At 32.6% G+C, this 16,452-nt stretch overlaps 1 protein-coding gene across 1 annotated transcript in view; it reads right to left on the minus strand.

Annotated features, from left to right (window-relative positions):
- Nucleotides 1–5,661: 5,661 nt before the first annotated feature.
- LOC124371653 (molybdenum cofactor biosynthesis protein 1-like) overlaps nucleotides 5,662–16,452 on the minus strand; it is a gene marked incomplete at its 5' end in the record, with an annotated part of 32,244 nt that continues 21,453 nt past the window's right edge. Inside the window, 2 exon segments of the mRNA XM_046829992.1 lie at nucleotides 5,662–8,827; nucleotides 8,829–9,001. Coding sequence (XP_046685948.1) covers nucleotides 8,339–8,827; nucleotides 8,829–9,001 — 662 coding nt within the window.

A 16,452-nucleotide genomic window follows, 5' to 3' on the forward strand; every position in this document is an offset into this window, starting at 1 on the left:
AGTGATAACGATTTAGCTAGACCTGGTCCTAGCTATGTAAACACTCTACCCTCAACCAACTCAAATCTACGTTGAGGTAGGAAAGCTCCTCGTCCTGTTTTGCAATGGAGTAAATTTCCCCAATTAAAACATTTTTATTTAAATGAACCAGATTTCTTAAACCAGGTAATAAAGTAATAGATTGGTTTAGACTTATTATTGATGGTGTTTTTCTTCATAGCATTGTCAAAGAAACTAACATTTATGCAGAAAATGTGTTTTCAGACAGTTGCTTACTTCAAATGAACAGCTTCACAAACTTGTTTGTAATGAGGAAGATGATTGTGAAGTACTAAGAGACTTAGAACTTCCACCAGAGGATAGTTGTTTAATAAAGTTAGAATAGCTATTTCTCCAGTGTCTTTTTAAGAAGTAATCTTTCGTAAATTGAATCTTTTGTAATTGTTCTTAGACTGTCTTACATTAAGCACTAAAACTATATATTTTTTTAAACTCTGAGATTATGTCTTGCTAAATACAATTTGTGTTCTAATAATATTACACTCTGTTAGTTCTGTACCCTCATTGACAGTTTTTGCATCTATTGCAAGATTCAGGGTGGCTAACCGTCCATTTTCAAAAACAGTTGTGCCCAATAGACAGATGCATAAAAAGTTATGTGAATTGTATTTATTTTAATATAATTACTTGTACTTCCCTAACATTATACAAACTTGTTACCAGGAAAAACCATTAGTTTAATACTTTTTTGACAAAAAATCCATTGAAATATCACCAACCGAAATATAAATAAATTTTTGCTGAATAAATCTAAATCATTTGAGATGGATATGGCTGGTTTTGCTATTGGGAACCTCATATGCAATTTACATTTTAAGATGCAAATCATTTACTTGTCCTTAATTTTATATAATTTATCAATTTCGAAACCAACGTCCATAAATGGATGTTCACAAATTAATTGTTTTAAAAACATAATGAAACTTAAGACGCGCTATACCAAAATGATCACAAAGAATCAATCTTTCTGACAAAATTGTAAACTAAACTGTATACAGTATTTTACAAAAGCTTTTATAGGATGTGAATGTGTATTCGTTGGTACTAAAATTTGCAATACTCAATGTGTAAATCAGCTATAAATGACAACTAATTACACAGTTTATTGTTGAGGAAGTATTTGATTTTTGTTTGACTTATTTATATATATTTTTGTTTATATATTTCTGTACTTATTTTTATATGATTATATTTCACATCCTAGCTTTTTTATTGTTAGGCATATTTAAATGGGTTTCTTTTAAATAAAGATAAGACACGTAATTCATTAGTTAATTTCAGTCCAAAGAGCACTGATTTTCAGAATTATAACTTGAATAATTAATTCTACCATGTTTTTGGACACTTTTGTAGACGATTAACTGAATTAGCATTCACACATTGATAAGTTCTTCAAACTATCCAGGGTTGTACATCTTTCGAGATGCCTTAAAAGTACTTTTACAAGAGCATAGGTCAGAAGTCTTTGCTATTGGTATAGGGTTCCGAGTTATGTAGTTATTACTACTTAACATCTTTACTGCAGCTCTATTAAAAGATCTTGATCGCGTTCACTGTACTACTGTGCTGCAAGGCGTCTCACAGTCATAATAATAACAATAATTACAATTAACTTATTACTACATTATAAGTGTTATATGTATTGGTATGGTTATTTTAAAATACAATTTCAAGATTGTTGAAAAACAATTTATTTTCTACAGTAAAAATACAGTTACACAGCATTATAATTATATTACACTTAAAGGAAAAATAAAACAATAATGTAAATTTTATTCCAGGCACGATTGTGAATAATGATTTATACAATGTTTTTCTTCAAGAAATACAATCCAGTCAGCAGTATCTATATAAGCTATATTTCATAAATTTAAAACTGAATAATATCATTTCTTAAAAAAAATTCAACTTAAAGACGTGAAAACCACCATTATCATATTAAGCAATATATATTTATATTTCATAATTTAATTTGTATAAGTCGTAAAGAAGCAAGAATGTGCTGAAAGACTTAGACTTAAAACTAGTAACTCACCATGCAACTAAAACAAACATGTGAAATAATTTGGATAGATACAACAAAATAATTCTACAATCTAATTCAAATTTATGAACAAATACCACTTTTAGTAAGTTAAAAAGGAGTTATTGTAACTTCTTAACCTCCTATTGACATCAGCTGTATGGGCAGTACAAAGCAGACATTGAGAATTCATCTTTTTTGTTGTTGATTTCAGTTGTTTTTGTCTCAAAATAAGCATTATTTCAATTTAGAACAATCACCTAACAAATTGAAGTGTTCAATTAAATTCTTTTGATTTTCTCTCTATGTGTTATTATGACAACTTTCTACCAATGACTGTGACCAGAAGTTTGTTACATTGTTTATATCTGCTGTGTTTTGATGTTTATAAAATAATTAGGCTACACAAACATACACAGTTTGGTGTGAGAACGTATTTAGTTCATAATATGTTTAGTTTATTATTTAACCCTACAAGTGATAGTCAAAAACTAACCAAACAGCAAGCTGTTTTTTTTCTTGCAGAGGGTCAGCATAAAATATACAAATCTACCTTAAGCCCCACAGTGTTATACATTTGTACAATCATGATTTGTTGTAGTATATGAGTATAATAAAAGAAAATGTTTTTATAACTACATAAAAAGTCTTATGTTTATTTATACGGTTATGTTATTTTGAATTGTTATATAACTCAAAAGTGGTGCCTGTAAAAAATAGTAAAGTTTTAAAATATTATTCCAAGGTATACACATTTGAAATATAATAGGCTTTATAAAAATACTCTGATTTTTGAAATGCTGGATATATTTGAATTACAATGAAGAGTTGAAGCAACACTTGTCTATTTCCAAAAATTACATCTTTTCTTAAATCTAAGATAAAAATAATAATGAAAACTGCTAAAAAAACTAAATAAAATTCACTTTTATAAAGAATTAAAAGCAAAATAAGAATGTATAACTGGTTTTTTATGAAACTAGAAAAAATTAATATAACCCAAAATGTTTTTTCAACCAAAACTTTATGAAAAAATATCGAAAAATCAAATGTTAATTAAAAATTCCATTATGTTTCAATAAAGTTTTTAAAATATATGATTTATAACAATTTTATTCCTAAAAATAGAATATAACATTTCTGTCTTTTTCTAACGTCATAAATGCCAAACAATTTTTACAATATGATAGTGGTAACATACAACGTTTAAGAATTCTTTGTAAATTGACATAAAACTATGAAAAATATATACGTGCATTAACTAAACTATGATTTTTTTATAAAATTTACTAAAAACATAACAAAAACTAAACTTGTATAACTAAACAAATTAATTTCTGGTATAACATAACATAAATTTGTAAGATAATATTGTGTATAACATTATTAACTTTCAAACTAATTAAATTACAAAGTAACACTAAAAACATATAGAATGCTACAAAATAGTATAAGAAGCAATTTATCTACACAAAAGATTTCATAATGACAACAAATTTAAAAACCCGGCATTCCATGGCACTGAATGCCAAACACAATCATAATACTAGGTACAAAACTAATTTTCAATACCCCTGGTATCTGTAAGTGGTGGAAAAGACAGCATCCTACATGGGGAAAAACCTTTCAATAAATTACCTTTAAGGTTTAAGGAATTAATTAATTTAAGTGCACTCAGAGATAACATTAAGGAGTAGTTACTTAAAAAACGGGTTTTTAAATAGTTTTTTTTTTATTACTTTAAGTACTGTATTACTATTTGTTAACCCTTTGGACGCCAACGTCCGGTTGATCGGACCGTCGAAGTCTAGTCGAAAAACGCCAACGTTCGATCGATCGGACTGTCGAGGTCCGGGCGAAAAGCGCCAACGTCCGATTGATCGCCGTTCGAGAAAAAAAAAAGAAAAAAAAGTAAAGTATGTCTTATTTTACCTGGCGAAGTTAGGGCTAAGAAGCCCTCTCTAACACTTAACCTGGGGACCAACAGCTTAAAGGTGACTTCCGAACCACCACCAATGGCCGGGCAGGCGGGCCCGCTTGCAAGGACAGGATCGCTCAGCGGTCACAAACAACATCTTTTAAAAGTTATTTTTAACTTGAAAAGTCTGTTTAAACTTTTTAGGACTATTTTATAAGTAAATAAGACTATATGTAATCAATTTTGTTCAGTTTAGTGTCCACCCATAGTGTTTCCCTAAACACACATGTTAGAATTGACGGGGACAAATGTGTATATTTTGTAAATAATAAATTATTTTGTTGACAAAGATTTTTCTTACTTTTTTGAAGAAAATCTATGATATAGACTTATAGTAGTGAGAAGATGCTCTCATTTTAATACTATGTAGCCTAAGTATGTACAAACGTATTTCCTGCTGTAAAATTAATATTCTAGTTATGGTAAATTTTTTTCTAATATCAACACTAATTAAAAGTATTTTTTGTGGAACTATTTTTCAACTTTCAGTTCTAAATTTTTGTGAGCAGTCTTACATATAATATCTGTAACGAATAAAAATATCACCGATAGGTAAAAATTTTTTTTTTCGTACTGATATTTTGGCCTGAAGTGAATTTATGTAAACAAATGTTTTGGTTAGGCATTACCACATCATAAACAATGTAGTTTCATTCTAAATGCTATTTATAATAACACTGTTCGATAGCGCAAACAATTTTCTACAAATAAAAAATAAACATTCAATTAACATAAAAACTAAGGATAATACAGGAGCAAAGCGTAATAGGTTACAAAAACGTCAAAACAGGGCTGGCGGTTTTGGCTAGTGCAGTTGGTTCGGGCGCTAGCGTGATGGGTAGGGCAGCAGCCTTGGGCGTTGGCGTCCAAAGGGTTAATGTTGATTTTTATATTTTTAAGTAGTCTACAATATGACATAATTGCTTTCCTAAGATGTCAATAATACTGTACCCTGTTTTATTGTATTGTATATTTGGTTGTTTGGAAATCTTATTTACTCATACAAGAGTAGCGTAGCTTATATTTTACAAAGTCATCGGTTTTATAGCTGTGCTATAATGTGAAATATTTGTGACAATAAAGATTTATTTAATGCTCAAGATCACAAAATAGTCAAGCTTCCATCAGCTGCTAAAAATGAATATCTTAATGTAGAGAATTACTAAATGTTTTAAATCTAAGTACAACTCTTCAGCTTTCAGGAAATGTAAATAAAAATTGGAAAAGTCCATATAATCTTTTATTCGTGAGCTGAATTATGATCCTTGTTATCGACTGGCAGCGTAAAAAATGCACAATTTAGCATTATGCAAAGTTTCATGTTATCAATGGTGCCCATCACAAGATTCTACGACAAATTATAACCTCAGTGGAATTTTCCAAACTAAAACAATTCTGCTATTGTTGCTAGACAAGTGGCGGCAAAATAGGCATTCACAAAATGTCAATAGTTTTGTATTTCCTACCCACAACAATATCAGTCGGTAATGTTTTATGCATGAAATTGAAACATTATGCTTAAAATCCCATTTTTCCAGTGGTGTACTGTTTATTTTGGTTTTAAAACGGTCTATAACATCAAATCTCAAAAAGAAACAATATTGATGCAGGCATCAATCAACAATTTTGATCAATTGCCGCTTATAAGGTTAAAATTTATATAAACCTTTCATACATATCTTACAAACAATAAATTTTTTAACACAAAAACAATGAGAACAACATATTGTTATTGGCTAAGCATTACCAAGACCTATGACTCAAGGACTGGAAAAATGTTATTTCTGTCTGTCTTTCCAAACTGCATCAAGGAAATAAACTGATTTATACACTTGAAAGTTTGCATGAATCTTCAATTCTATATAAGCAACAATAAATTCAATAATGTTGCATATCACTTCTTAGGATTTGGCTAAGTGTTAGCAAGTATTTTTACATTGGTTTTATAGGTATCCATGATGACAATGAGAAAATAGCAGAATAAATAAATTTGTAAAACTGATTCAAATCATACGAAATTTCAACATGTGATTTTTATTCATGCAGTAAAATTAAAAAGAAAATATAATAGAGTGTAAAGGCAGTGTAAAAGTTGGTAACAAGATTTGATTCAGCACACTCTTGTGTTGCAGTACACTCCGGAGCTTACCTCACTGGAACTTTTTATTATTTAAACAATTCTAAAAAACCTACTTTAATAAGAAAAATGTGAATGTGCCATGGGCAAGAGAGAATCTATAGACTTTAAATTTCCCATGGAACTTAATTTCTACATGAACAAGAATGAGTTCTATAATGATGGATGTTCAACCATGGAATTTGACAGCAACATTGAAGCCATAATTTTTCTTTTGCCTGTTGAGGGAATGTAAAATTTTCTTTTCTGTTTGATTGTTTTTATATCTATCTATCTGAAGGATATTTCAAGAATTAAGTGAGCTATAAGTTTGAAATTGTACAAGCAACCTCAGGGAAGTCTGTTATGCAAATACTATGGCGTACTCCTTGTTCCTTGAAAGTGATGTAAAATAATTATATTTAATAACTTGTAGTACATCAGTTCAACTTCCAGTGGCATGACACTAAAATAGTCACTAAAAATAATAAGCTTGTACATTTTTCAAAAAAGACTAAGATTGTAAAATAAATTATCTACGATACTGTACTGAAACTAAACATATTATTTGTCAGTAATTAAATTCAGATTATTTTATATTTTGGTTATTTATGCATATTTCATATCATTAGAAAACAATGAACTAAGTTGAAATTAATATATTAGTTACATTTTCAGTAGTATGAAACATTTTAAAAGGGTTTAAAATGGCTTAACATTGCGTGCCCTTTATTATTTGAGCTAACGATGTCAGTTCAAAGTTAATACATTACAAAAAATAATTTAAGAAACAGTAATTATCAAAAGAAGTGTGTTATGACAGTAATGAAGCTTGACAAGGCCATTCACTTATCATGGTATATTCTAAATTGAATCCAATATTAATATGCCATTTCTAGGGAATTCTTCACAGCCTTTGCACAGTCTTTGTATATTTCTATGGAAGTCTCCCAACATTTATCTAATTAACTACACTCCTTTTAAATTTATCCTAAATATTTCACATAGGAAACCAGTACAAGATGTACAGTTAGACCAACAGAAATGCTTGTCAATGCCCATTGTTCTCTGTAGATGTGTGCATTTATATGCACTGTACATTTTTTTAACCCATAACAAGTGAAAAACATAGAGTATGTATCTTACCACTCAGTGGACGGGAGGCCGAAAGGAATACACTCTTGTGTCCTCTGTTCTGCATTTAACAATAACCATAGAATTTCTTGGAATTATGATCTCAGCTAGGTTTGGCGTTTTCACAGTAGTACAATAAAAATTTGGTGGAATGTGCTCAGATATTTACATCAGTTTTGTTTGTAAATGGGAGTTGGTCATGTGTTTTGTTCACTTCAGAGCTTCTTTAATTAAAAGCCGAGTAAAATATTTTTGTTTAAAAACATACATGTGATTTGTTAGTCTGGTTTTTAACTAAAATAAACACTCCTATAAAATAAACATTGGAACTTTAGACCTGTGGGGCACAGCTCTATAGTCCAATAGTCACTACAGTCCAATGTATATCTAATCCACTAAAAAGCACATTTACAATGTGAGAGCTCTCGATTGATACAAAATTTAGATTAATAGTTTTAGATATCTAAAATTGCCATACAAAATCAGGATATTCTTTTAATTATATATAAATGTATGGTTTGTAAGTAGAGCAAGAAATTGAAGAGAAAAGAGGCAGAGAAACATACGTTTGGATAATGTGTTTGATTATGACTTTGTTGGAGTTTCTTTTTAATCATTACTAAACATGCTGTTCTTTTACGAGTGCAAACCTTTATATCCCCTGATAATTTTTTTTCTTACATTTGTTTTTGTGAAATTTGGCATGAACATTTTAAAACATTTGTAATTTTTATACTAGTTAAAATATATTTTATATTTAACAGTGGTTGTAATATGATAAACATTCATACCCAATGAAAACACTAAAATGTGAACAATTTCAGGGTTACAAATGTTTAAAAGTTAAACAAATAACACACAGAAGCAAACTAACAAAACAAGATAGAACATAGCGTTGCTTGTTGTTGTGTCAGCTCGCTAAATATTACATACTATGAACCCTATATATATATTTCAAGCATTTGATTTTCTATATTCAACTAAAAAACTTAATTAAAACTTCTTATTGACTAGTTTTCTAGACAATTCAGGAATTTGGATTTTTAACAAGCTTTGAATAGTAATCACCACGGGTGCCACCTGTCTTGGAAAGAAGTCTGATGTCGGAGATGACCATGTCTCTGGAGACAGCCTTGCACATGTCGTACACAGTGAGGGCAGCAACAGTGACAGCGGTGAGGGCCTCCATCTCCACTCCTGTCTGGTTTACACAAGTCACGCTGCTGGTGAGCACCACTGCAGAAGCGGACTGGTCCAGACGTGCACGCACATCGACATGTGCTAGCGTGATATTGTGACACAGTGGTACCAACTCCCACGTCCGTTTAGCAGCCAGTACTCCTGCCAGCTGGGCCACTGTTAATACATCTCCTTTCTTGATGTTGTTGTCAGCAATCAGCTTTGCCACTTCCTTGCCAACTTGTATTGTAGCTGTCGCCTCTGCTGTACGCTCACTTATTGCCTTTTTTCCCACATTCACCATAGATGCTTTTCCTTCATTGTCTACATGAGTTAGGCCAGTCGACATCTGCCTGATTAATTTTTTTATTTTCCAGAGTTTTGTTCAATAAAAATCCACCATAAAGAGTGTAGGGATGTAGATTTTGAACGTAAGCTTTATTGTAGAAGTTGACTGAATTTTCTTGGCCAGACAGTATTAATTTTGATGTTTCATCAGTTAAGTATCTACCTGGTATAACAGGAAACAAATTTTATATTAGAATTTCAAGCAAGAAATGAAGACTTTAATTACATTTTTACATTGATATCTAGCTGTATTTTAATAAATTATCATCCCTAAATGTTCATATTCCATATCTCATACAAGGGCCACCCAGAAAGCAATTATGGCAGGAGAAGAGGTGGAGTTACTGCACACATCTTGGTGTTCAATCATTCTGTGAGTTAATATGTAGCCAGCCATGTTATCATATAAGTTCAAAGCTATTCACCACTTTACACTGAGATTAGGAAATGTTAACTAAACACATAACTAACAATGGATAACACATGTTGAGTGAAATTATTTTCATTATATAAACTTTTAGGAAGTTCAAAGCATTACATATGCCCTTTTAATTATGTATAAATGGGTTTTGAAGCAAATAATCCTATCTGAATGAAAAAGGTTTACTTTAAATTCATAGTATGAGCTGACTAACAGCTGTTATGAAAATGAAATGAAACATGGTTTGATGGAGGCGAAGTTAGGACTATGAAGTCCTCTCTTCCACTTCATTTAAATCCAAATCACCATATTAAAAGAAACGCAGAGAAAATATTTTAAAAATAGATAGTAACAAAAGAAAAACAACATATACGAGGGACTTCCAGAAAGTAAAGAACGATTGCGCATCACGGGCGGCGCAGTTCCCCCACCACCGCGGTAGATAGCTTGTTCGTTAGCCACACCTTCTGCCTCAGTGTGAGCTGAGTAGCGGTACCGTGAGGTCACGTTTGCGTCTCCTGTGAAAGTTTAAAATGGCGGCGTTAATTGAAAATCCCGCCAAGTGTGAACTGCGTAGTGTGATACGGTTTCTGAATGCACAGAATGTTCGACCTATTGAAATTTATAGGCAAATTATGGCAGTTTACGGTGACAATGCGATGAACGAGTCATCAGTGAGAAAATGGTGCATTCAATTTAAGGAAGGTCGAACTAATGTGCACGACGAGGAACGAAGTGGAAGGCCGTCACTCGTTACTGACGAGTTGGCAGCGAAAGTTGATGGAAAAATTCAACAAAACCGTCGTTTCACTTTGAGTGGTCTAGTGGAATTTTTTCCACAAATTTCAAGGTCGCTTTTGCACGAAATAGTGACTGAACGTCTTGGTTATCAGAAAATGTGTGCTCGTTGGGTGCCTAAGATTCTTACTGATGTCCACAAGACTAAACGGATGGGAGCAGCTCTTGAGTTTTTGACTCAGTATGACGAAGAAGGTGATGCGTTTCTTGACCGCATCGTAACGGGTGACGAAACTTGCGTTTCCTATCGAACCCCGGAAACAAAGCTCCAGTCAATGGAATGGCATCACTCGAATTCACCAACAAAAAACAGGAAAGAAAAACCAAATTTGAACACCAGGAAATTGATGACAACAGTTTTTTGGGACCGAAAAGGCGTAATCCATGAGGAGTTCATGCCGAGAGGCGAAAACAATCAACTCAGAGGCCTACATCGAGACCTTGCATCGGCTTCGCCGCGCTATTCAAAACAAACGACGCGGAATGCTGTCGTCGAAAGTGGTGCTGATCCACGACAATGCTCGGCCTCATTGCAGTGCACGAACCAAAGCAGAACTCAATTCTTTCAAATGGCAAATCTTCGGACACCCTCCGTATAGTCCAGATCTGGCTCCGAGTGACTATCACTTGTTTCCAAAGTTGAAAGTGTTTTTAGGCAGAAAAAACTTTTTGGGTGACGAAGACCTCAAAGAAGGAGTAAAAACGTGGCTTCATTCCTTGGCGGCAGAACAGTATAACGTCGGTATAGAAAAACTGGTGCCACGCTACAACAAGTGCCTTGACAGTTCCGGCGATTTTGTAGAAAAATAGAGTAAGTTTATAAGTATTTATAAATAAATTTTCATGCTCTTATCTTTTGTTTTTATTGACTTATAACAAAACGTTCTTTACTTTCTGGAAGACCCTCGTACATAAATGTTCATGCTGCATTTAAATCACACGGAGCTCTCAAAATAATGCGCTTTTGTGAGATGAAAGCTTCATATCCTTTTTATACTGTAATATATAAAATAATTTTGTGATATGTACCCAGTACGCCGAATTGAAACATTTTCCTGAACTAAAATATGACTGAATTTAAATATGTAAGGACTAAATATTTATGCTACCTGATTTACTATGTAATTTAAATAATCATATGTATTTCACATGTGCATTATTGTACTTTGAATGTATATTGTTTTGTAAATTTAGCACAATAAAAGGTTTTTCAGAAATAAAACCACCCTGGCCTGATCCTCTACTTCCTCTATCAAGCCTAATTTTTCTATAGATTCTATTTATTTATCTATCTGTTGGCAATGTTGAATATGAAGAATGACAATGTATTGGAATGCTTTATGTAATCCATCTAAACTCTTCTAATGCATTCATAATACACATCTATTATGATTCAAAAGTAAGAGTTCATGTTGTCTTTGACATATAAGTAGCCATGTTTATATTTTAGATGTGATATGCAAAGGCAGGCTTGAACCTAGATTTAAAGGCCCAAAATGTTGGTGGTATAACTTCTAGTGATTTCAAGAATCAAAATATTATACAAATAATTTAGTATAAATCATATTATACTAAACTGTGTTTTAGTTTTATTATTTGTACTAATTTTAAAGTTTCTAGTACTCCTAGTTTCTATTCTAATGAAAATATATAATTCTTCATGCTGGAGACACAATTTAAGTTGCTATATTTAATTTACGTACTTGAATGCTATCCTCCAATCAAAAATCATTGGTCGATTGGGCATTTGAGCTAAGTTGAACATGCCTGCAACATATTAATATTAAATGTTTGAAAGAGTTTTAAAAGAAGATACTTAACATCTTAGTGTGGTATGAGACATGTCCTTAAGACACTCAGAATAGTAGTTACATACACCCGCCACAATGTGATTAAACGATACCGCTCTATCTATAAATACTTTTTTAACATCTTAGTGTGGTATGAGACATGTCCTTAAGACACACAGAATAGTAGTTACATACACCCGCCACAGTGTGATTAAACGATACCGCTCTATCTATAAATACTTTTTTAACATCTTAGTGTGGTATGAGACATGTCCTTAAGACACACAGAATAGTAGTTACATACACCCGCCACAGTGTGATTAAACGATACCGCTCTATCTATAAATACTTTTTTAACATCTTAGTGTGGTATGAGACATGTCCTTAAGACACACAGAATAGTAGTTACATACACCCGCCACAGTGTGATTAAACGATACCGCTCTATCTATAAATACTTTTTTAACATCTTAGTGTGGTATGAGACATGTCCTTAAGACACACAGAATAGTAGTTACATACACCCGCCACAGTGTGATTAAACGATACCGCTCTATCTATAAATACTTTTTTAACATCTTAGTGTAGTATGAGACATGTCCTTAAGACACACAGAATAGTAGTTACATACACCCGCCACAGTGTGATTAAACGATACCGCTCTATCTATAAATACTTTTTTAACATCTTAGTGTAGTATGAGACATGTCCTTAAGACACTCAGAATAGTAGTTACATACACCCGCCACAGTGTGATTAAACGATACCGCTCTATCTATAAATACTTTTTTAACATCTTAGTGTGGTATGAGACATGTCCTTAAGACATACAGAATAGTAGTTACATACACCCGCCACAGTGTGATTAAACGATACCGCTCTATCTATAAATACTTTTTTAACATCTTAGTGTGGTATGAGACATGTCCTTAAGACACACAGAATAGTAGTTACATACACCCGCCACAATGTGATTAAACGATACCGCTCTATCTATAAATACTTTTTTAACATCTTAGTGTGGTATGAGACATGTCCTTAAGACACACAGAATAGTAGTTACATACACCCGCCACAGTGTGATTAAACGATACCGCTCTATCTATAAATACTTTTTTAACATCTTAGTGTGGTATGAGACATGTCCTTAAGACACACAGAATAGTAGTTACATACACCCGCCACAGTGTGATTAAACGATACCGCTCTATCTATAAATACTTTTTTAACATCTTAGTGTGGTATGAGACATGTCCTTAAGACACACAGAATAGTAGTTACATACACCCGCCACAGTGTGATTAAACGATACCGCTCTATCTATAAATACTTTTTTAACATCTTAGTGTGGTATGAGACATGTCCTTAAGACACACAGAATAGTAGTTACATACACCCGCCACAATGTGATTAAACGATACCGCTCTATCTATAAATACTTTTTTAACATCTTAGTGTGGTATGAGACATGTCCTTAAGACACACAGAATAGTAGTTACATACACCCGCCACAATGTGATTAAACGATACCGCTCTATCTATAAATACTTTTTTAACATCTTAGTGTGGTATGAGACATGTCCTTAAGACACACAGAATAGTAGTTACATACACCCGCCACAGTGTGATTAAACGATACCGCTCTATCTATAAATACTTTTTTAACATCTTAGTGTGGTATGAGACATGTCCTTAAGACACACAGAATAGTAGTTACATACACCCGCCACAGTGTGATTAAACGATACCGCTCTATCTATAAATACTTTTTTAACATCTTAGTGTAGTATGAGACATGTCCTTAAGACACTCAGAATAGTAGTTACATACACCCGCCACAGTGTGATTAAACGATACCGCTCTATCTATAAATACTTTTTTAACATCTTAGTGTGGTATGAGACATGTCCTTAAGACATACAGAATAGTAGTTACATACACCCGCCACAGTGTGATTAAACGATACCGCTCTATCTATAAATACTTTTTTAACATCTTAGTGTGGTATGAGACATGTCCTTAAGACACACAGAATAGTAGTTACATACACCCGCCACAATGTGATTAAACGATACCGCTCTATCTATAAATACTTTTTTAACATCTTAGTGTGGTATGAGACATGTCCTTAAGACACACAGAATAGTAGTTACATACACCCGCCACAGTGTGATTAAACGATACCGCTCTATCTATAAATACTTTTTTAACATCTTAGTGTGGTATGAGACATGTCCTTAAGACACACAGAATAGTAGTTACATACACCCGCCACAGTGTGATTAAACGATACCGCTCTATCTATAAATACTTTTTTAACATCTTAGTGTGGTATGAGACATGTCCTTAAGACACACAGAATAGTAGTTACATACACCCGCCACAGTGTGATTAAACGATACCGCTCTATCTATAAATACTTTTTTAACATCTTAGTGTGGTATGAGACATGTCCTTAAGACACACAGAATAGTAGTTACATACACCCGCCACAGTGTGATTAAACGATACCGCTCTATCTATAAATACTTTTTTAACATCTTAGTGTGGTATGAGACATGTCCTTAAGACACACAGAATAGTAGTTACATACACCCGCCACAGTGTGATTAAACGATACCGCTCTATCTATAAATACTTTTTTAACATCTTAGTGTGGTATGAGACATGTCCTTAAGACACACAGAATAGTAGTTACATACACCCGCCACAGTGTGATTAAACGATACCGCTCTATCTATAAATACTTTTTTAACATCTTAGTGTGGTATGAGACATGTCCTTAAGACACTCAGAATAGTAGTTACATACACCCGCCACAATGTGATTAAACGATACCGCTCTATCTATAAATACTTTTTTAACACCTTCAGTGTGGCACAAGGAATATTTGGTCCTGAAGGCAGCTTGTTGCTAGATACAACCACAACAGTCCATGTTTAAAACAAATTTTAGAACTATAATAATAAAAATTTAATCATCGATTAATAAACAATATTTTACTATAAATTACACCAAGAATACAATATCAATTTGCAGTAATGTTGCAAACATATTCAGGCTGATGCATAACAGATTAGGAACTCCTACAGTTTAAATAAACACACATACAGTAGTTTATTTCATGTTCTCGAGTTTTATTCAAAATTAGATCTTGTTAATTATTTAGAAAGATATCTTTACATATCATGTACTCCTGATTTATTATAAGGAGTAAATCATAGTTAGTAGTTTTTATAGCGTCATTTAGAAAATGCTGCGAGGCCATTGGTGTGTGAGATATCCGTATAAAGGGAGTATTTGTAAGGCATTGGAATATTATCTGGAAAAATGCCCAACAAAGAAACCTCAATTGCTTTCTTTGTAAACCTAGCAGGATTAATACTTAAAAAGAACAATTTCCAGTTTTCTGCAAGAAAGAGGAACCGTAAATGGTACCATCTTACGCCAATTTATCAGTATTGCTTGAGCAGGCTATTCAGAACAAATAACTGAACCTCCAAATATTTTGGTTCCATTACATCAATGACATTTTTATGATATGGACTGCCGGATGAGATTCTTTAATGCTTTCATTGCTAACAAATACATTTAAACTCATTTGGTGCACTAAAAAATATAGAAAACCATAAAAGAAGATCTCAGATCTGAAAAGGCTGTACCCGGAGAAAGTTTGGCATGTCTCCAAATGGAGACGTTAGCAGTGAATGTGTTAAGCAACTTCCTGGTAAAACTCAACAAATTCAGCTTCCTGCAATTTACTCATACAGCCTCCATTACAGACAATGTTTTTAGATGTAAACATTGCCTACTGAAGTTCATTTCAAATCAACAAACCACCTGCAATACCTTCACTTCAATAATTTCCACCCTAACAATGCCAAAAGATACATCCCATTTACCCAAACAGTACATATGTTCCAGTGGGAATGAACTGAAAACTTTTAATAACACAATCAGTGAAGATTTTTACAGTGGGGAAACCCAAGGAACCTAGTCTAAGAATAAATCCACCTTTCTAATCTAACAATAGACCTCCAACCAAAACCAATCTGATAAGTTCCTATCTCTCACAATAATGTTTAACCATGGCCTACAATACCTAAATTCCAAATTAAAAAATATGGCTTCAAACTTTTAAAAGCCTATTGTCGATCCTGCTTCCCACACTGGCTCTCCAACTCAAAGGGGCAGACAAATGGAACGATCTCTTATGGCTGATAAAGATTGCAGTGCAATCAAAAATTTCTAAGTATTGTGTACTATTTATGTGTCTTTATGGGTTTCTTTCACATTAGTGGACCCAACAAGGAAATTTTCAAGGTAAGCTTGCTGATTATCCTATCCATAGTAATAAATATATTTGACAGTTTTTATACCATATGGAAGGCTAAAGAAAGGTAATCAATTTCATATATCATAATTTTTCTAGAGGAAAATAAAATATAATATACTAATGTAACCGTAAGCAAAACTTTACTGTGAAAGAAGTTTATCATAAAGTAACTATTCACTTAATTTTTATATTTTTCTTGCAATTTTATTGAGTATAGTTTATAAAATAAAACATATAATACACTCTATATTATTTACAAAAAAAGCATA

This window comes from Homalodisca vitripennis, unplaced genomic scaffold, assembly GCF_021130785.1.
Source record: "Homalodisca vitripennis isolate AUS2020 unplaced genomic scaffold, UT_GWSS_2.1 ScUCBcl_1740;HRSCAF=5740, whole genome shotgun sequence".
Taxonomy (NCBI): domain Eukaryota; kingdom Metazoa; phylum Arthropoda; class Insecta; order Hemiptera; family Cicadellidae; genus Homalodisca; species Homalodisca vitripennis.